Source organism: Uloborus diversus, chromosome 7, assembly GCF_026930045.1.
Source record: "Uloborus diversus isolate 005 chromosome 7, Udiv.v.3.1, whole genome shotgun sequence".
NCBI lineage: Eukaryota > Metazoa > Arthropoda > Arachnida > Araneae > Uloboridae > Uloborus > Uloborus diversus.
This window is the reverse complement of record NC_072737.1, coordinates 30,936,411-30,959,321: the sequence shown is the minus strand read 5'-3', so window position 1 is coordinate 30,959,321 and position 22,911 is coordinate 30,936,411. Positions and strand designations below refer to the sequence as shown.

The window sequence follows — 22,911 nt, the reverse complement described above, 5'->3', positions numbered from 1 at the left end:
ATCAAATTGTTCAGAATTAAAATATACATAACATATATTTTTTCCAGAAAGTCGAAAATTTTGAAGGTTAAAGGTCCTTAGACCCCTTCAGTTAAAATTTCCATTTTGCTCACTCCCCGAATGAATGTTAAGTGGACACCAAATCATCATCAACAGATTTCGCTTATCGGAAAGTTTCCCGAACAATTCAATAAAATACCCGTCGAATAATCAGGGGTGCCCATCCTCCCCCAAAAGCAAGGGCGCACATCCCTAAAAATTTAATTGCTACAGTCTGCGCCATGACCCCTCCCCCCTACGTGGTCACCCAGGAGCGTGCACAGTGGGGGGGGGGAGGGACATCTGTTGGCCCGGGCCCGAGCTTGAAGAGGGCCCAAGATTTTTAAAATGAGGGGTGAAATATATTCCGGGACGTAGAGGTAAACAATAGGGAGGGGGACCCCTAAAAGTCGCTTGTGATGGGTCCCGAAATTTCTGTGCACGCCCATGTGGGCCCACCTGAAATTTTGTCGATCCGTAAGTGTAAAAGGAGTTTTAAGAAATATTCATAGTAGATGTGAATGTTACAAAACTGCTCCATTTCATATTCGTATCATTGAAGGAACCGATTAAGCTTCAACGAACTTGAAAATGCCGGTTTCAAAATCTCATATCATTTTGTTTGTAATATCCGCCAATTTCTGCTTACTTATTTCAAATTAAAGTTGTTTTTCATTTTAAAAGTTTCCCAGCAATTTCAGTTTAAAATGTTGTTTACTTATGCGGTGGGCCGGGTTTGTAAATATTTACGGAAAATAATGATCATTTTTCAAGAACGCATACGATCGTGCAGCTGTGTTTTCATGAGGACAATGGAAACGTGAATTTTGTTTTGTATATTTTGCGGCTTTTCGAGAGTTAATAAAAAGGACTAAGAACAATACCAAATTTTTTCTCTTCCAGCTGGTACGAAAACAAAACGATTGGATAAAAGTGATCCAGAAAAACACAATGGATATTTCTACAAGCTATTTGCGAAAGTAATGCAAACGAACCGTAAAAGAAAAAGCTCTAATTGTAATGACCCCAAGAGAAGTCGGAGAACACGGGGTTCTTGCCCACGCATCCAATCCGTCTGGTTTCGGTTTTGCAGATCCTCTCCTTCCGCGCCATAAACTAAGCGAAGATCATTCACACTCGCCGCTGTTGGCGAGGTTGGCGACAAAAATTGCAGCAACCATGCCATAGTGGGTCATAAACGCGTCGGAAGTGGGGACTACCTTCCAGCTTCGCTTCATTGACAAAACGCCGGCTAGAGCAACGAGCGGGGGTGAGCCACCCTCTCTGTAAGGTAAGGGATCGTGAATTGCTCCTCATGACCCCTCAGGTGTGCTTCGAATTGGACTCGTAGAGAGAGGCTTGGCTATTTCGAATGCCTTGTATCGCGGCTTCGTTCGCGCCAAGAGTCAAGATAGATTTATTAGCAGAAGTTCCTCGTGAGCATGAATACATCGGCAGAATTGTCACCTCGTCGCCGGAGGAGACGGTTTTTGGTCGGCTACGATGAAGGAGATCTTTCCGTGAAGAGAGAACCCGATGATGATATAAAGGTAAGCACTTTCATTTGTTTATTTATTTATTTTTTGAGCTATTCGTCACTGATGTCGAACTGAAAACAGTCATAATGCGTTTCATAACTATGTTTAATTAAGTTTTGTTGATTTTTGATTTAAATTTTATTAAAAAGCTTTTGTTTATTTATTTTTGACTCTTTGAAAATATTTATTCTGTTCGTTCTATATCATTTTTCCCCATATCAACTCAGAGTTTTTTTTTAAAATTTAATTTGATCTTCTACCACAAATTACCCATCAGTTTATTCCTTAAATACTGTAGCAGGCTCGTCATTTAGGAAGGTCAGGAGGGGGCGATGAACCCTCCCCTGGATTTAAGAAAATTTAGTAGTTACATTTTAATAGACGTGGCTTTTGTTGTTTGATTTTTTTTTTTTTTTTTTTGCCTTGAATTTACCCCCTTTGCATCCCCCCTGGAAAAATGTGAACTGACGGGCGTGTACCGTTGCAGAAATTTCTTACTCTTAAACTGCATTTAACCCTTAAATGCCAGTTTTTTTTTACAAACACTTACAAATATGTTCTTTGTCTTTAAATTTTTGTTCAAATCATGAAAAAAATACTTTAAAAAATCATAGTTTAATTTAGATATTGTTTATGGTTAAATAACCACTTGGCAATATCGGACTTTAAATGAAAAAAAACAACCATCAAATGTATCAAAACGTGGATAAAAATATTGTAAAAATGCCTTACTACTTAAGCAGTACGAAAACTTGATTTGTCACGGAATTAAAAGGAGCAGGCATTTTCAAGCGCACTAAACTGATAAAAAGTTCTACATTTGCGAATACCAAAAAAAAAAAATTCTATATTTGTATCCTTTATAGTTAAATAACCACTTTTCAACATCGGGATAAGAAAGCAACAAATAACTTACCATCAAAAGTTCCAAAAGATTGATAAAAATTATAAAAATGTCCTGCAATTTAAGTAGCACTTGTAAAACTTTATTCGTTATTGAACTAAAAGAAGTAGGCTTTATCAGGCCTACAAAACTTAAAAAAAAATTCTACATTTGCGAATGCCGAAAAAATTGATCTTATTTTTGTTTGCCATCAAATTGGTTCATTTATAAGTTTAAAACTGATTTAATAGCTTCTTCAGTGAGTGTTTTCTTGGTTATTGGCAGCTACTGAATTTCAATTTGATCTTATAATATTTTAAAAGACGAAATTGTTATTCTGCCAAATATTAACATGATGTATCTAAGGATTAAAACCAAGATATACGTGAAGTAAATAAAGGAAAAAAAAACAAAACAAATTACCAACACTGATGTGCCTAGTTTCTTTTGTCTATTTTTTCCAGCCCCCCCCCCCTTTTGTTTATTTTTTCTCGTATGCATGTATCATTAGTAGGCTTGCCAGACGTCCCGGTTTGACCGGGACAGTCCCTGTTTTCAGACAAAATCCCGGTGTCCCGGTTGGTTTACTTCACGTTCCGGAGAAAGATAAATTTGATCACAGATGACCAAAAAAGTCTAAAAATTATTTACTGTAAAGGATTATTTAGGATAATTACTTTTTTATTTGAAACAATAACTTGTAAAACTAATATCAGATTAAATTTTGAGGATTTTTCCAAGATTTAAAAAAAAAAAAAAAAAGATAGACTTTCTAAAAAAATTCTATCGATTGAAATATTGTTCAAACTTTTAGTCCCCATTCAAAGTGCTTCTTATTACTAAAGTAAATGAAAAAAAAAAAAAAAAACGTGATAAATAAAATGTTCAAATTTATCTGCTTGTGTCATTTATAACTACCCCAGGTTCAGCTCATAATTAGTAAACATTTATTCATAGCATTAAGAATGAAATACACTTTATAACATTAAAAAAAACAGCTAGGGGTGAACTTTTTGGCGACTGTGGGGGGAGAGGGGTCATTCCGGTGTCCCGGTTAAACATTTCCAAAATCTGGCAAGCCTAATCATTAGCATCATTACTGGGGGGGGGGGGGGTTCGGAGGGAGCAATGCACACCGGTTGACACTTCAAATGGATTTTAAAAGTTTCTAAAGAATATAGAAACTTCAATTCAGAAATTCCCCCTCCCCCCATATATCTTAACCTTCATGTAATTTATGACATTTCAACGAAAATCGAGCACAGTATTGCAGGCAAGTGGCGGTTCCACGTGAATCTAGGGCGCATTTAATATAAAATGTGTTCATAGTTCTCCAACTCAGAGCCAGATTGACGTAAATCCAAAAATTGCGATTTTCCGTTTGTTAGTGCATTTTATGTAGAAGTCTATTCCGCATCGAGCATGCGAACGTAATTCTTTCTAAAAAAAAATCCTTTTCAATTTTCTGCCAGGGTTAAAAGAGCGCGGATCCAAGACCGTATCCAGAGGGAGGGGGGCGACGCCTCTCCCCCCCCCCCCGAAACCCGAAATGGTTTGTAGCGTAAAACAGAAGAACTTTTTTTTTTTTTTTGCTTCTTGGAGCATTTTTTTGCTTTCGTTTGCATTCTGGAAAGGATTCCAGAACGGATCGTTCAATTCTTTCACTTCTTAATTGTGTAACTATTCAACGAGTGAAAATTTGAAGAAATACAGAATAAGGAATTCTAGTTCTCAGTAGCTGCAAAGCTTACTTGAAATTTAGACACTTATTAGGACTTCCTGCTCTCTTTCCCAATTCAATTCAGAACCAAGGCAGGCAGGCCCCTTGTCAGTTTGGTAAACTTCCCATCCTCCCCGAAAACTCTTATAGCACTTACACTACGCCGATTTCAGGACTCTCCAAGGGTCTGGCCCCTAGTTTCCGATTAGGCTAGTGTCTGATTACCAAGATGTACCTAATTCGGCTCCTTGATACATCCTGCGTAAAAAAATGCAAAAATCACGATTCTCGCGTTTTTGCAACATATTTTTCAAGATAGATTTTTGTGAACTCAACTATTATTGTGTGCAATGTGCTTTTGAAATTTTTCGTTTGTCTATTTTTCTTCATGTTTTTGTGGTCTCAATTACAACCATTTACGGCCTCAAAATACAGGTTTTTATATCTATTTTTCAAAAAATTTCCCGGGGAGAAACCTCCGACCCCCCTGAAATAGTGGATATTCCTACATCCCATTTAAAGGGCCACTCTCCTGTTAACTTTCTCACTACAAGGTGAATTTTTGTTTATCCGGATGATCAAAAATCCGGGTAGTATGGGTAATAAGCTAAGCAAATACTTAAATAATTCACCGTTTAATACGATTTAAAAAATGTTTTGTAAAAAAACTGCATTTAATTTTTTACAAGACATAAAAATATTTTTTAGAAATCCCATCCTTTCTTAGAAAAGAATTGACTTTTATCTTTGATTCAAACACTCGTGGGATCTGAATGAAGCGTGGTCACGCTAACGATTTATCATTAATTCATCAGAATAAAAAGTGAATGCACCTTTTTTGCCATCATCATTTAAAATTAGCTATGTGAACATATTTTTTTTAAAGAATACAAATTTGTCCCGGATAATCGGAGGCCGGATAAAAAGAAGTTGGACTGTATTACGCTTGGGAAATTTTTTTGTTTTGAAGCTTTGGAAATAATCCTCAGCGCTCTGATCTCTGCTTTAAATTTAAATTGTTCATTGAATTGCTCCTAAAATAACAAAAAAATAACTTCTCTTATCTCTCGATTTTCCTTCGAACATAACAAAGGAAAGAAAACGAACGAACAAACAATCTGAACTTGCGTGTTTTCCTATAGTATCTGTAAATACTAATTACCAATGAAACGCGAAATAGATGCTGAAAGTATTTTTTAAAAAAATTGCGGTTTTGTAAATGAAAATTCCTCGCCTCTTTTTCTTTCCTCTCTCTCCCCCCCCCCCTTTTTTCAAGAGGCTCGTTTTGCACTGTTGGTTTTGCAACAATGGTAATTTGAGCGGAATTTAGAATTGCGAAAATAAATGTTATTGTAAGAAAAATGTTTTATAAAAAATGCTTTTTTTTTACATTTTTAATTTTGAAACCTTTCAGCTGAATCCATTTTGTTATTAGTTTTGTCGAATTTAATGAAAGCTCAAAATCACGTAACACATCTACACGTTTTTGCTACCGGACAAAAAGGGACACATTCGCGAATTGCTTAGAGAAATTGGTTGTTTTCATTTGCCCACTTCGTACCCCCCCCCCCTTTATTTTGAAAAACTTGTTAGAAATTCTGAGTGGTTTCAAATTATATTAGTAGAAACTTTGATTAAAAAAAAAATATTTGTCTGCAGTGGCTATGCATAACAAACATGGACAAAACTTACTTCCTTTCACATAAAACCCTAAGATCTCTTAAACTTATACTTTGACGTACCATGTTGCAATAATAAATGAAAAGTCTCTTTAGTTTTTGGAAGCTTAGTCGACTTTTCAGAAAACACTTGATGATTTATCTTTAAAAATCTGGTTTCGGTGTTTGAAAATGCAATGGAGCCTCTTTAATCTGACTCTCCGCAATCCGATCGTCTACTAATCCGAACGCCACTCAGATGAAATATACATAATTTTGTGTTGTGTGCGACTAATAAAGACTAATCAGCTCGTTATTCTCAGTAGCACAGTACGATACTTTATTGCATGTTTATTGATACAATAAAACCTGTAAAGTTGACCACCCTTGTAGGTTGACCACCTGTCTAAGTTGATTGCCTTTTTAGGTACAGAATTAGATATCATATGTACCTGTATAAGTTAACCACTTGTCTAAGTTGACCACTAAAATACTGTAAGTTGTCAACTTATACTGGTTTCATTGTATATATTTTTTCTAGTGTAATACTATTTATACTCTATGTTTACTCTTAGTTTTATGAACTATATTTTAAGTTACAAAGCATTTTTTTAATCTTTTCTGTAGTATTTGTAGTAGACTTTATCTCCGTTCCTGCTAATATTATGCGAAAAGCATAATATGTTCTGTAATCCGAACGATGTGAAAAGCGTAATATGTTTTGTAATCCGAACGATGTGAGAAGCACAATGTGTTCTGTAATCCGATCCGAACTTTGCCCGGTCCCAATTAATTCGGATTAATACAAATACAAATGTGACAACCAGCAACAGGCTCTTGGCCCATCTAGGTTGGTCCTAGTCAATTTTTTAGTCCTCAATGAAGATCAATGGCTCTCTTAAAGCTATCCACCCCCTTGCTCATTACCACCTCTTTCGGTAAGCTGTTCCAAGTGCTCACAACCCTACTAAAGTAGTAGTTTTTCCTTATTTCCAGGTTAGCCTGAGATTTGAATAGCTTAAAACAATGACCCCTCGTCCTGCTTTCAGTGCAAAAATTTAACCCATTAACATCATTCATTTTGATAAATGTAAACAACTGAATCATGTCCCCTCTGATCCTTCTTTGCTCCAGGCTATAAGGTTCTGCTGTAACGTTAAGACCACGTGTATTTTCCATTAAGATGTGTCCCGACGTCAAAAAGTGTACCATCAACAGTTTGAAGAGGCAAAATGTGCATGTAATCGTTGTGGACAAAGTGACATTTGAAAATCGTTTTAACTGTAGTGTATAATTTTGACCCCTATTTTTATAGTCAGTGTTCATGTTTATGAGAGTAGCACGTAAATTCATGGAGATATAAAGGGGAAGAAGTTTTTTCACCTTTATATTGAGTCACTCTTAATCTTTATATTCTTTGAGAAATTGATGTTATTTACATATGGGTAGGAGTAGTTTTTGTTGCTTTCCTTTTCAATTTTCATTGATTACATGCCCTTTGCTCCTGGCTTTAAACATTTGAAATGAACAGTTTGCGCACTATTATCAACAAGTGCACGCAAATACTGTCACAAGTTAAAATTTCAGTTACAGAGTCACACACGTGTTTTGAAAATATGAAATATCTTAAAAACAAAATCCATCGAATATGCGTTGAGTTCATTATTCTTTTCCCTTCTGGTGTGCGTATAAATAATTTTTTTGTCAGAAATAATAATTTGCAATTTAATTTTCAAAAAAATCATACATCGTTAAAACTGTTCATTCCCTCGTTGGTCTACCCTACCTGTCCTAAAAGTGAGGAGGTAAGTGCAGTAAAACTTCGATTTAATGATACCCGATTTAACGATTTCCTCAGTTTAATGATACTTTTATTAAACTGCATTGAATATCTATGCTCCTAGATTTGATGATATCCTTGATTTAACGATACCTTTTCCCAATCCCTTGACGATCGCTAAATCGGAGTTGTACTGTAGTTCAAAACCTTCTGCCAAAAATCACGATAAATTTATAATTTTCAAACGGAAACTGTGTTAAGTTCTTTACTGTATATCAGCTCTGTACGCATACGTTTCTGTACTATATATCAGCATGTTGGGCTCTCATATACAGTACAAGAAAAACGAGAAAGAGAAAATCCCTCATCTTGCAAAATGAGAAGTGATTCCGCAAGGTAGCTTAGTGTCTTTTACCCCTCCTACTCGCCACAAGCCATATGTGATGACTTAATTATGTTGTCAAAAGCTGACAGCAGTGGTTGTCACGTTCTTACTGGCATCAGGTGCTAGGTTTTCTCATTCCGAAGGAAAATTCTTGATATGTGACTTAGAAGACAAAAACAAACAGCTATGTCATGAGATTGAAGATAAATTTATCCCTCAGTTGTTCTCCAAAAATAGCGGCACCATTTTTAAGTGGAGCTTTCATTAGTAATTCTATGGGAATTGATGATCAATGGTGCCGCTGGGTAAGCAGCCGTATCTTAGGTACATTGTCGAAAATGTAATTATACGTCATCTGTTAAATCTTTTTCTTCTAATTTCTCTTTTCGACTTCGTATGTACTTCCGAACCTTAATTTTCGGTTTAATCCCACTGCAACTAAATATGCATTCGCTTTGTATTTTGACAGCAGCATTGGGGTCGTCCATACGTTATGTCATTCTTTGAGAGGGGGGAGGGATGTAGTTTGAAGTTGTAGCAGTTTTTAACTAGATGGGCGGTGCGGCAGTAGAGTAAGAAGTCTAGCATATTGCATTTTGTTTTGAACAAAAACATTTAAAAATAGCAGGTTTAGCAGTTTTGCTCTCTTGCCTTCGGGTATCGGAGAAGAGTTGGACATGCGCTTTTCTCGCTTTCTTTCTTTCTCGTTGTCCGTGGTGGCGTGTTCTGTGTTCAGGCAGCGTGTCGATTATTGAGTACAGCTGTTGGTTATCAACAGAGCATCTGTTGAAGCACGTGTGATAAACCACTGCTTTTCGAATATTGTTCAGTTTTCTCGTTATTTATAATCTATTTTCTTCATTAAAATATACAATTTGGTTGCGAATATGCCTAAGTCAGGTGCAGAAAGAACAAGAGCGTGGCGGAAGAGATAACGTGCTGGCGAAGTGATAGTTCAATGCAAATTGAGAATTTCCGCCCCCCCCAAAGCTATGTTCGGGGGGGGGGGGGAAGAACCTGAGAAGGGTGTCAAATATATTCAAACAAGGTGAGACATCATTTTCGGAAGTCGCCTCTACGTATCCATTACTTGATACGCATATTAATGTTTTCCAAACTGTGGATTCGCAAATAGACTTTTGATAGGACACGACACTCTAATGATTTATAGTTCTAACGCAGTTTTACCTCTTACTTTGATTTAATAAATCAATTTTCAGAAATAAATAGTCACAAAACAAAGCGAAGTTCCAAATTTTTGTTTTAAAATGTAGGAATTTCGGTTTGAAGCATAAAACGAGGTAATCATTATCTCAGAGTTGCCCCTCCCCCCTAAGAGCAAGGGCACACACCACTTAAATTTCGCGGATCCCCCCCCCCCCTCCAAAACAAGAGCCTCCAAATGAGAAAAATACCCCTAAAAACACCCCTCTCCTAAAAATCTCAATAGCGCAGCCGGTGCCATGACCCCCCCCCCCCAGGTGGGCACCCCGATTACCTTTAATAATTTTAGCACCAGATCTCCAAGTGCAATCTGCGTTGAACAGATGGCGGTAAATGTATTTTCTAAAATAAAAAATTCACAGATTTAAATAATTTCACCTCCACAAATTTAATTTTAAAAATGACAAAAATAATATATTTCTCTTTTCTTTACTTTTTATTTAATTTTCTTTTTTTCCTCCCCCTCCCCCTTTTTTCCAATAAATTGCACTGTTAAAAAATGCAAAAATCACGTGTCTCTGACAGTCATGACTACACTGAACAGGAAATTAATTAACACGAAACTGAATTTCACGTTGGCGTGTTTAGGAATCTCTGATCTAATGACGTTTAATTCTCAAAATTTCATTTGAAGTAATTGTTAATACCAATTGCGTATAAAAGCTTTAATAATTTTGTATGAATTAAAAAAACTAAGATAAAAAAAAACAGCTGTAAGTTTAAAAAATAGACTGTCCAATTAGGCTATTAACACTGTGATATATCATTAGTTGGACTGTTACCTGAAAATAAATTCAAACACTACTAAGAACGAAAAGTTTTCCATATAAATTGTGTACCAAATTCTTTCGAATCTCAAACAGTATCAAATAGAAACGAGTTTGACAGCATAATAGAGAGACTTGTATGAATCATCAAACATAATGTCCCTGTTTACTCAACCGTTTAAGCAACCATATGCAGAGCTTGATTTCACCATAAATTGTTAAAACAAGGCAAGCAATTCCCTTTAAACTTCGCTTCAACATTACACTCATTGGAAGAATCGCGATTCTACGCCTCCTTGAAACCTAAAGAACTAAGTGACCAAAATTAAATCAGGTAGCAATTTGTTATTTTATGTTATTAAACGATTAAGCAAATCACCTAGCATGATTTAATTAATAATTAAACTAACATTTAATAAGCAATTCCTATATTTTAGGATTAACATGTTGTTTACGATTATGTCTATAAACGATATCACACATTTTTATAACATTTTTGACCCCCTCCCCCTTTGTCACATAGTGTCCCACTTCAGTATATCCCCCCCTTCTCTTTGTCACATGTCACGCTATTTTTCATAAACGTATTCTTATTTTAAAAAACTGCGTTGTGTCACACTTCTTGTTATCCCCTGCCTTCCCCTTGTAAACGTCACATCATTCAATCATTTAACAAATCATGTAATATGATTAAATAAATGATTTATTCAACATTTAATTAACAGTTCGTACACGGGGCCAGATTACTGAATAGGAGAACTAGGCCGTGGCCTAGGGCCCTCGATATTTATGGTCCCAAATTGCTGAAATTACTTTCGTCTTTGGCTAAAATTGTTTTAGCCAGTGGCTATAAAGTTAAAAAAGTTGAATACTGGGAGCCCCAAAAAATTATTTGGCCCAGGGCACCTCAATATCCTAATCGGGCCCTGTTCGTGCATTTTAATTAACATTAACTTGCATGTACTTTAAGTCATGTAACATAATGTCCTCGTTCGACGGTTTCAAAAGCACTGATTTCATTAATGAGTTTTCATAATGAAAAGTAATTTACACTTAAGAAAACTTCGTTTCAGTGTCGTCCTCATTCAACGAAACGTGATGTGACACCCACTTGAATCCGAAACCGAAACTAATGAACCAATTGGACAAAAACGTCCTGCTCTGTCGCGAACCACTGACTGCTATAACTTTTCTGCGAAAGATAGCTCTCCAGTTAGTTTCATAGCTCAGTGATTGTGAGCTCCAGATCAATAAAGCGTAAGCTTCTTAAAACAACCGAATGTGTAACGTTGATTCAATCAAAATTTTTTATTTGAAAGGCGTTAATTTCCACAAAGACGTTCAAAACTTTTCACTAAGTGCTTTTTTTTAAATTGCATGAGCAGAAAGTGTTTGAAGCATGATCGTGTCAAGAAAATGTTCGAGACAAGAAAAAACATGTAAATGTCCAAGACCACAAATGTGTTGCAATAAAAATAAAAAAACTCTCCGTTTGAGTGAAAAATATAATGAAATTTCACCCTTTACGTGTTTCTCTCCATTTTCAAGTTTTATCGATTATTCATCCGGATTTAATTAAAGTAAAATAAGAGCAAAAAAGAGAATATGAAAAGCAGCAGAGTAATAAAACTGAAAATACATTAAAAAATAAAAACTTGGAACTGAAATTTTAATATAATAATAAATATCTTACTTTCAAAAAGTAAAGCATATCATCGTTATTTTATTCTCCAGCATCAGTTCTAAATGTTACTTTTAAATTATTAAATTGTTCACTAATTGTTTCAATATTTTCCGTAAGGAATTGTAAAAATATTATACAGGCGTCCTTCGTATAACACGGTACTTTTACAACACGGTTTGGATATTACACGGTATCAAATTTGCGATTATTATAACACAGTTTCAATATTACACGGTACGAAACTTGAATTTAGTACTTCATGGCTTTGATATAACTTGAATGTTATCTTTAAAAAAGATGGAATTTCATTTTTTTAATACATTCTGTTAATGGTTGATAACTCTGATAAGTTTTTACTTTGTTTTTATGAAACTTGGTTTCGATATAACACTGTACACATTCCTTGATTTACATTATTTCAAAGTCTCGTATAACACGGTTTCGATATAACACGATACATCTTAACTCGATTTTTCTCATGCACATACATAATTAGTATTAAAAATAAGTAAAAATGTTATTTTTAAAAGTCTCGTATAATAGGGTTTCGATACTACACGGAACGAATTAAACGTGTTAGACGAGGTACACCTGTATATAGATTTCTATCGCAGAGATCCCCTGTACCTGTCAAAATTATGTATATGATCAGTGGTTCTCAACCTTTTTGACTCATCTCCCTCTTTTGACAACTGATGTTAGGTTACGTCTCCCACACTCTCCACCACCATTGGGGTCAATACAACAACTGAAAAATCGGAATTTGAAACTGAAGTTGGTTAGAATAGCTGAGGGTGATATTAAATGAAAATATAGATAAGTTTGTAGATAAAATTTCATATTACTGCTCATAACTGTTCAGAACATATGCGGCATCTAGAAGCAAATGGATGTAAGTGGTAAAACTTAAAATTTGGAGATAACTAGTGTAAATGATAAGAGATCCTCTCCTCTGTTCTGGGGCAAGAGGTAGGACTAATGTCCCTGGTAGCTGCTGCTATACAGCATGATTAAGAAGAACCTTTTAATGAAAGCCTACCTAGGATCTGAACTTCAAACTCGTTTTACTCAAAAATTATTGGAACACATGAAATTACTTTAAAAAAAACTAGCTACCGTTTAATTTGAGCTCGCGAATGTAGGTGAGGTTGGCATGTCATACCAGTCACTTTCACAACAACAATGGGGGGGGGGGGGGCTGCCCTTGTTTGACATTGGTAAGATTTTTGATGTTACGTTGTATCTGAAAAAGCGTACCTCGAAAAACTTTTAATGCCTTGAAAAAAAAATTTTTTTTTGAGCATACTACCCACACTTGCGCTGGCCAATAACGATGTAATGTGTGATGAACGAACGCAGCGAGCTCGGATTGCGAAGTGATCTATATAGAACTATACTTGCAGTCAGGGGCGTGCACGGGGGGGGGGGGAGGAGAAGGGACACCTGTTGACCCGGGTCCGAGCCGGAAGGGGGCCCAATATTTTTTAAGCAAGGCTTGAAATATAGGGGTAAACAATAGGGGTGGGGAGCCCAGAAAAGTCACTTGTAACTGGCCTCAAAATTTCTGTGCACGCTCATGTTTTCAGTTCCCGGGGTTCAGCCACAACTGGCGTGGGGCGGTAGCCCCCTAGGATTATAATTATGACATTGCGGTAGTGTTTCTTTTTAAATTTAACTACTCTAAACTTTTATAAATAAATAAAAAATCTGTTTTTCAAAATTTCTTTTACTGCTGACTACATGCTGATTTCAAATCTTTTCTAAATGATGTTTACTTTAAGCCTATTCCACGAAAGTGATATGTAGGAAATTTAATTACACTTATCGTTTCCTTGTTGATAACAGTACGTAACTCAAAACTGCTAAACGCTTTGAAAAAGAAAAAAAAATTAATGTACTTTCCGTTCCATATGTCAAATTAATTAAGATAAAGTATTTAAATCTTGTTTACTTCAGTTTCCTTCACTTAAGTTCGAGTTTTCATTAACGTGATCTTTTAGAATAAACTAAAATGAAGCAATTTTGCTCTCTTTTTTGAGAGTTGACGCTGTTTACCCTGATTTCAAAAATGAGGGTTGTTTGAATTTTAATTACACGCGCAGATAGTTCAGGAGTGCTGTTGATTCAACGTGATGCAGTGAAATTCGTTTCTCTCTGACCCGTTAATGCGGATCTAAGGATAGTTTGGACGAAATTGGGAGAAAAGATATCTATTCATTGACATAATCATAAAAAAATATGTTAATTCAGAAACACGGATGAGAAATATTTTGCCGATAATAATACTAAAAGTGTAATACCAATAATTAAAATAAATGAAAAAAAAAAAAAAAAAACTATGAAAGTTAAATATCAAAAAGATCTTTACTGCGACCTAAATTTTGCTTCAATAATAAATCATATGACTTACATTGTTATTTCATTGCTACAATCAAACTCTAGTTACCACAATCCCAACTCTTACTTGAAGGGACGGAGGGGGATCTCTAAAACAATTCCGAAAATAAATGAGGAGGGAAGTCATGTGTTGAAACAGGGCTGCTCACCTGGGGGGGGGGGGGGGCGCAGACTGCGCCATTGAAATTTTAAGGTTTTTTTTTTTTTTTTTTTTGAGGGGGTATTTTCATCCCTCTAACTTCCTTGGTATTTTTCTCTTTTTAGGGGGGGAGGAGCTCTTGCTTTGGGGCGTTATGATATTTGTAGGAGGGGTATCTTCTTGCTCTTGGGAGGATGGGCACCGCTGGTTAAAAGACAATAAAGTTTTCGTTGAGGAAGGTACACCTCTAATGTTGCCTGTCTTCTGAGATCGTATCCCAGTTTACAATTTTTTCCTAAACGTTCCAATATTATTATTGATCTTGAGAATTACATTTTCTACTTTCCCCAATCGATTCCGGTTGCAGTTAAGTTACGCTGACTTTACAAATAAAGATAGAGTGGTTTTCAATCTGCGGGGCGTGCCTCGCTGAGGACTATAGTTTTGTGTGTAGGGGGGGGGCGGCACAGCTGTTACCATCACAGCACTTTAAATGCACACCCCAAAAAGCAAATCAAATCGGCTTCAGAAAATAAGAATTTGCAATGTATCATCGCAACGGCATTCGAAATTGCGGGCCACACTAAGATCATCGATATTTTTTCGGTGACAACACGATTTGAGAAAATTTATGCTCAAAAGCAAGCCCAACAATCGCATTAATATTGTATTAATACTTCATTCATGTGGCATTTAAAACAAATATTTTTCTGTAATTTTGAATGAGTTGTTAAATTAAGTTAAATTTTCTATACTTGTGTTACAATCTAAAAATAAATAAATATGCTTAGGGAGTATGAAAATTATTTTATAAGAAACACAGAATTGTCTTTCTCACCCGTTTAAAAAATTGTAACTTCAGAATAGCTTTGATGAAGTTGGATTATTATGTAAATTGAGGGGGGTGGCAAAACATTATCATTCTTAAAAACGGTAGGTGTAAGTAGAAAAAGTTAAGATACCACTGCAATAAGCGTGCATGTTTTGTCCGAAAAGTAATGTTAATAAGTCGATTATAAGACATTTATTGGTTCGACTGTTAAAATACATATTAAGGTGTCAAAATTGATTCTTTCTGGGTGAATATATTGCTTCCAGCCTGATTTCCGGTCATTGAAAGCGTCATGCTTGGCCTTTTCCGGAATGTCCTTCAGAACCTTGGTTAAGTCTCTTTGACTTCGTCAAATTTCCACACAACGTTTTTTCATGTTCATTTTTAAGTATTTGAACCAGAAATGTTGTATGATGAAATTTTATATCAAAAGTAAATAAATAAACAAATAAAGTGTTATATGTTGCATCATTAAAAAAAAGCTTTGATATATTTGTTAATTTATTTTTATTATTTTAAACTTAGTTCCTAGTCACGTTGATTAACCAAAAGTCTTTGCAGCTTTGCAAACGTTTTGCAATTATGAGTGAAAGGTTTTACATTTGATTTCAAAGCATGACCATTTGGAGAGTAAAAAAAGTTTTTTTTTTTTTTTTTTTAATGGATGAAGGAGATCGTAAAGTAATTTTAGAATTTTTAGTACGGTAGACCGGGGCACGTTTACGCAGTGCCCTTTTTTCAAAACGAGTTATAACTGAAGAGCCAACAGTCGTAACATATTGATGCTGCTCTCTAGTACATATTCTCACAAGTTTTTGAGCATCAGTCGGGCTTCGGTCTAGCTTACGGAAAGGATAATCTGTTTTTTACCAAGTTGAATAAATTTTGTGTTGAACGTTTTAAAAGTTTATTGTGAGAAAATAATACTTAGTTAAAAAAGAACAAATGTATAAAAAATAGCAGAATTTTATCCTTTTTTAAGAATTGTATTTGTATGAACTGAAATGTTATTAATTTTTTTTTTTTTTTTTTTGCACGTTAAAAATAAATCCAAACTTGGTGACGGGGCAGGTTTACGCGTTCACGTCGGAGTACCTTCATGCAACTGTGTCTTACTTAAACGTGCCCCTGACACTTTTTTCGCCCTGACACTGTCTCACACCTTGTTAATATTTTCATTCTATTTGGTTTTGAAAATCATCATTTAATTTTTTAATTAGGTTAAAAATTCGTATCTTATAGCTTACAATCATGTAGTGCTGTCTTCATACATGTTCAGCTTTAACTGTATGCACTTTTTAGCCTGTAAAGAATTTGCTTTACTTTAACGATGGTAAGAAATTATATTCAAAACACGAACAGAACCACGTTAGGTGTCAAAATAAGTATGCGTAAACGTGCCCCGTGTCCGGGGCAAGTTTACGCAACCGACTTGGACTCAAAAATCATTTTTCTTTAACGGTTAAAAACACAAGCTGAGCAACAACTGAATATACCAGTTTTGACTCCATTAACTGCGTCATAAAACCGCAATGTCTAAAATTTCCTAAAATGAAACATAAAAATTAGAAAATTCATTGAAAAAAATCCTCATAAACGTGCCCCGGTCTACCCTATTTATTTATTTATTTTAAGATTTTGAAAAAGTTTTCTCTTTAAATTTCAATTTTCAGTTTATTAATTAAGTCACTTATAGACTTTTTTTTATAAGGTTTTCTTACTGTTGCTATGCTTTTGATTTAAAATAAAGTACAGTAAAACCCCTCCTAACGGACACCCCTCTTATGCGGACAATTTTTAATTCCCCGATTTTAAGGCAAATAACATTGTTAAACCCCTGTCTTGCGGACACCCCTCAATTGTGGACAAAAAAAATTTGTCCTTTAGCGTCCGCATTAGAGGAGTTTGACTGTATTCTGTAACATCTTTTAGCGAATGTTAAATAATGAAATAAGTAAGTCAATTACACTAAAAAAGTAATGGTGGGTGTGCTGTGTCGATCGATTTAGGAATTCATTTCCCCTGATTGCTCTCCTTTCCAAAACTAACTTGTCCAAAAATAATTATTCAAACTCCATTAAATATCTGTACAAATTAGAACGGCAACCCTCAAAAAATCAGCCCATTTTTTTGCCTTACAAAATTTTTAATTCGATCAAGAGCTTCAAAAACTTTGAAATTAAGACATCTTCGAAGCTTGGATATAGGAAAGAATGGTATATCTACAACGCTACTGTAACAAAGTTAAATTTTTCACCATTTTCATGAAAAAGAAATATGGTCATTCCATGTGAAATCAACAAGACATTCAATCTGATCATCTAAGATTTTTTTTTTTTTCGGAAAAGGCTGCTGAGCTCGCCGAAGCTGTCTTCGACAGCTTCGGAGTAATCTAGTGCTTTTCTTTGCACATCATGGACAAGACAGCAACAACATCTAAGATTTTCATGAAACTTCCAGAAATCTTATTTTTTGGCTTCTTAAATTTATATATTGTTTCAAAAAGATCTATTATAGAAGTATTGATGAGTTAAGTTTTGAAATTCGTTAAAAACACTTTCTTTTTACTTGCGGGCAATGTTTCGAATTGCTGCAACTCAATTAGTATGGGAGTTAAAGAGTTGCATTAGAGTTCATTTTAAAGACATGCACTTGTAACTTAAATTATTTTCGAGTACAAAATTGTTAATTTTTTTTAAAGACTTAATATTAAAAAAAAAAAAAAACTCTTAACAAATGCAGCAGAAATTTCCCAGAGTGGGAGCATGAATGGATCAGCAATTGCAGAAAATAATGTGAAGTAATGCTTGAAATTTTTGCTAATATTTGCTTTAAAATGTTATAACTCAAGTTTTGGGAGTTGTACAATAGCTCACTTTGAATAAAATCGCTTGCATTTCAACTTGTTAAATAACTTGAATATTTTTTCCAAAAAAAAAAAAAAAAAAAAACGAAAGTTTTTCAAATTTAAAAATTTACAACTTGTTGAAATAGTGTCCTTTAAAAGTTTTGAAAAAAAAGTTGATTTTGAATGTATTTTAGTGAATACATCGAAATATTTTCAGAGTAGGGGATCAGCAGTTACAAAAAATAAGGTAGGACACTTGATTGCTATTCTTACTTAAATTTTATAGTAACTTCTGTAACTGCTGATACTTTCGTGGTTCCACTCTGAGAAATTTTGTATGTTTTCATTAAAATGAATTAAAAATTATATATTTTAAAATTTTAAAAGAGCGCTTTCTCAAAAAACTTCTAAAACTTTTAAATTTTACAGTTTTAAGAGAAAAAAAGTTTTTCTCCGAAAATTATTTAAGTTGCGTATCAAACTAAAGTGTATGCAATTCTATTTAAAATCAACTGTTATACAACTCTGTAGCCCACATAAAATTTGAGTTACAACATTTTAAAGCAAAACTTTAGTAAAAATTGCAAACAATTTCCCGCATTATTATATTTATAAAAAAAAATTCAAAGGACGCTATATCAAAAAATTTTAAACATTTAAATTTTAAAATTTTGGAAAAAAAGCTTTTTTAAAAAAATATTTTAAAGTTTTATATTAAATTTAACTGCATTCAATTCTCTTTAAAGTGAACTATTATACAACTCTAACTCCCACAGAATTTGAGTTTTAACGTTTCCAAACAATCCCGGAAGTAAAAAAAGTGCTTTTTAACGATTTTTAAAAGCCAATTACTCATAAGTTTTGACTGATAGATTTTTCAAAAAAAGAAAATATATATATAAGTTAAAAATGTCAAAGAATTTTTACTAGTTTCATAAAAACCAGAGATGGTCTGGTTTAAATTTTCTTACTTTTTTGGTTAATTGGAAATAGAGTGATTCAATAGCTCAAGAAAGAAAAAAAAAGCAACAAAGAAAAAAAAAGCTCAGTTTTGATACAGCATTATATCTAAATTTGAAGAAAATATCTCCATTTGCTTTGGAGTTACAAATGATCAACTATTTTAAATATTATTATTAACTATTTTAAACGCCGGCGATGGTGTAATTTCCTAACAAATATAAATAACGTTTTTCTAGTGTTTTATCATACTCTAGCTGCGTCGCCCAGCTTTGCACGGTCTGCCTCGAAAATAAAAGGTAGGAGAGACTGATGATACTTGATCCCTAGTGATACATGATCCCATAGCCAAAAATGTACCAAAATCAATAAGCAGAGATTTGAAACCTGACAGTCATATTAAAGCTATACTTGTACATAAAAACTGGCAACATTTTTTCTTTCTTTTTTTTTTTCGGCCATTTTGTTTTATCTCAAGAAATGATCGTCTGAATGTGTCAAGGAAAACTTTTTTTTAGGAAAACATTCAGAAGTTTACATTATCCGTTAAATACAACTTATGAAAAATTCCGAAGTGTAATGTTGAAGTATAGACAGTCTTTAATGATTGAGACATATTTTTAGTAAATTGCCACTGATTGTTAATAATAGAACAAATATGTTTGTAAAAATCGCATATGAGGGATACTTGATCGCCTTGATCCCTGATGATATGGATACATGATCCTAGGGATCAAGTATCCATATGACAATATAAGACATTGAAAACAGTATAAATGTTGTTTACTTAGTTAACATTAACTTTAAACATTCAAAAGCGTGTTGACATAATAAAATTTATCATTGAGGGATAGATTTAAACAAACACTACAGTAAATATGCTTAAACAATTAAAATATCAGTTCGCACTTGTAACCAACACAACACCTCAAACATCTAAACATAAATTAACTCCACTGATGAATTATGTTCTGATCAGTCAAATGAGCTTGAACAAGTTGAAATAGATGTCTAATCTTTGTTTGAAAGAAAAAAAAATGATTTCGCTTCAGTTAGATCTACAACAAAAAAGTGAGTTGCCTATTATGTAGACCAGAGGTAGGCAACCTAAATTAACTGCCGATCTACTTTTCATGTTTGGCGGACACAAAGGTCAACTTGTTGGGGAGAGGGAGGGAAGGAGATGATTCTTTTGTTTGGTAACTTGTAACATTCCGCTCAAAAAAATGTTTTCCAACTTGAAAAATTTATAAAACATCCATGCCAAGTTTTACCTTTAATCGATAGTAACTTTTGTGGACATTTTTTAAGAACAAAAGACAAAAAGAAGATTTTAATGAAATTTAAAACTTGTGGCACTTTCAGCAATTACATTAAATTTTTCAAAAGTATTCAAAAGACTTTTGATTAAGAAGTTGAGCCCAATTTTCCTCCAGAAAATAACGTTTGTTCAAGGTGATCTGACAAAATACATCGTCCAGAATTAAATGAATGAATTACCAACGTTTTAAAACACAAAATTTGCATATTTTTGTGCATTAAAATGTTGGTAATTCATTCATTTAACTTTATTCCGCTGTTTATCAAGATATACTGGAATACTGCATGATACTCTCTTCTGAGGCACAGCAGGACATATTCAGTGACACCTTTATCTTTTAACAAGATTCTGCTTCATATAACATCTCTAAATCGACTCACAGATTTTAAGCAGAAAAAAGGATTCCGGTATTAAACAGGCCAAGCAACTCTACCGATCTCAATACCATTCAAACTTTGTGGTATCGTCAAATCTAAAGAAACAGTTTCAAGACCTAGGGCCCGTTAACAAAGCTGAACTCATTGCCGCATTGAAGAGGGTATGGAAACAGTATCAGTAGCCTTGAACGTAAACAGCTGGTGGAATTCAAATATGAAAGGATTAAAGATGTGATTCTTGCAAAAAATGAAGCTAAAGAATATTGATAGTGTTTCGTTTAAAAATGTTTTTCAAATTTTAATATTCTATTTTTTTTTTTTTTTTGACTCAATGTAAAATATCATTACTATAAACTTTTGGATAATTCAGTCTAAGATAATTTTTAATTAAGTTTATTTGAAATGTTATGTACCCTTCAGTGTATAAGAAAGGTGGCACTTTCATTTAAATACTTACTTTGTTTTTATATTTTGTTAGATTAAGCATTTCCTCAAAACATAAAAGTATTCTATTTTTTTGAATTTGGGTTGCATAGCACTTTTGTTTGATAATTTCAACTGTTAAATAGATTTGAACACCTGAAGAATGGATTATGTTTTGAACTTTCTATTGAACATTTTCCAAATACATTATGCATTTCTTATACGGTAGCCAATACAATTTTAATTAAATCTTTGAGGGAAGAAATAAGCAGTATTGAGCTTTGTACGAATAGTTTCTACTATATTGGCTATCCTTCTCCTACTCTCAATTTTTAATTTAAATTTTGTTTGCTGCTGTAATTTACCTACATATAAAGACATTAAGGTTAACTGCAGTTTTTGAGTGTTGTAATCAAGAATTCATATACTTTTTTTTATTTCATACTTTTTAGTGCGAACCAAGCGTATAGAATTAGTCCTTAGATTAAACAAACATATTTTATATTTATTTTTAACATTTAGAGGCTGGCTCAATTATTATACTCAAACAAAGTTTTCTGTATCTTTAATGTTTTTCATTGTTACATATCTTTATTATTTGAACACATTTTAAAGTTTATTTCAAAGTTTAAAATATATTCTCGGAACACTTTACTTTTTGTTTTTATTAATTACTAGTGGCACCCGCACGGCTTTGCCCGTAGTAGAAAAATTAAAAGGTCATCTGGTTCGCTTATATATTAACAAATAATGGATGATGAATTTCTCGCGAATTTTCTATGTTGCCCAAGTTACGGTTCCAGGTTATGATGATTTCGTAATTTACTATTCCACGTTGTGATCATTTGCTCGGAAAATTTTTCTTAAAATTGGTATAGAAAAAGAACAAAACGAATTTTCGAAAAATCGCTTCGAGGTGCACACCCCTATGCTACAAACTAACTTTGTACCAAATTTCATGAAAATCGACCGAGTCTAGGCGCTATGCGCGTTACAGAGATCCTGACAGACAGAGAGAGATCCGGACAGAGAAACTTTCAGCTTTATTATTAGTAAAGATTATTTTAAATGTGACAGACGTCAGTGTCCGTTAAAGTTTCAAGTTACAAGCTTCTCCTTGTGAGTGTGATTTTTGGAAAAAGATTAATGGTTTTATATTTAATACTAGGTAACTCAAGTGGCCATATCATGCATTGAAAACATGTCCCGCCTCATCCAAGCCGTGATGGCAGCAAAAGGTGGAGTTACTAAATAATAATAATTATTTTTTTGCCTATTTATAGTATCAATCAGAAGGTACTTAACGTTTGATATGTTTAACTCATATTTTAAATAGAAAAGTTTGAGTATAATAATTTTTTCTACACTCTGTAATGGAGTGGTTTCCTTCAGTCAACAGTACTACTTTTGTCATTGAAATGGATAAAATCAGCAAAAAAAAAAAAAAAAAAAAAAAACATGGGCCCAGAAAATACTTTCATTTTCCCAACAGTTTTTTTTTAAATGTCTGATTTTTCAAGCAAGGTGTGGTCTTGATGACGTCACAAATGATGCACTTGGGTCATCTTTCTACCACGTTTCCACATTACGATAATCAAGAAGCGAATTAAATATTGCGTTCTACGCTTGCTATCAATCATATCGTTGCCAATACATGTGAGTAAAGATGCGAATTAAATATTTTGCTCTGTGAATGGCAACACTGAATGGCATTTCATCATTTGCGATATCGTCGGCAGAAGCCGTAAACAATGAAATTGCTCCAATTTAAGTATTTTGTTTTAAATATTAAACTTAAACAAATTATTTAAAAAATGGTCAGATCCTATGTTTTTAAGTATGCTCTTTCAGAAAAAAATGCTTCTAAAATTTTCGAAACGACCCCATTGAATGAAAATTTTCTGAATTACAAAACGTAGAATTTATTTCCCCGTCA

At 33.8% G+C, this 22,911-nt stretch overlaps 1 protein-coding gene across 1 annotated transcript in view; it reads left to right on the top strand.

Annotated features, from left to right (window-relative positions):
• Window positions 1-1,256: 1,256 nt before the first annotated feature.
• The window catches only part of LOC129225600 (sine oculis-binding protein homolog A-like), a 184,535-nt gene continuing 162,880 nt past the window's right edge, over window positions 1,257-22,911 (top strand). The window contains exon 1 of the mRNA XM_054860055.1: window positions 1,257-1,589. Coding sequence (XP_054716030.1) covers window positions 1,482-1,589 — 108 coding nt within the window. The 5' untranslated portion in view covers window positions 1,257-1,481. The remainder of the gene's footprint in view (window positions 1,590-22,911) is intronic.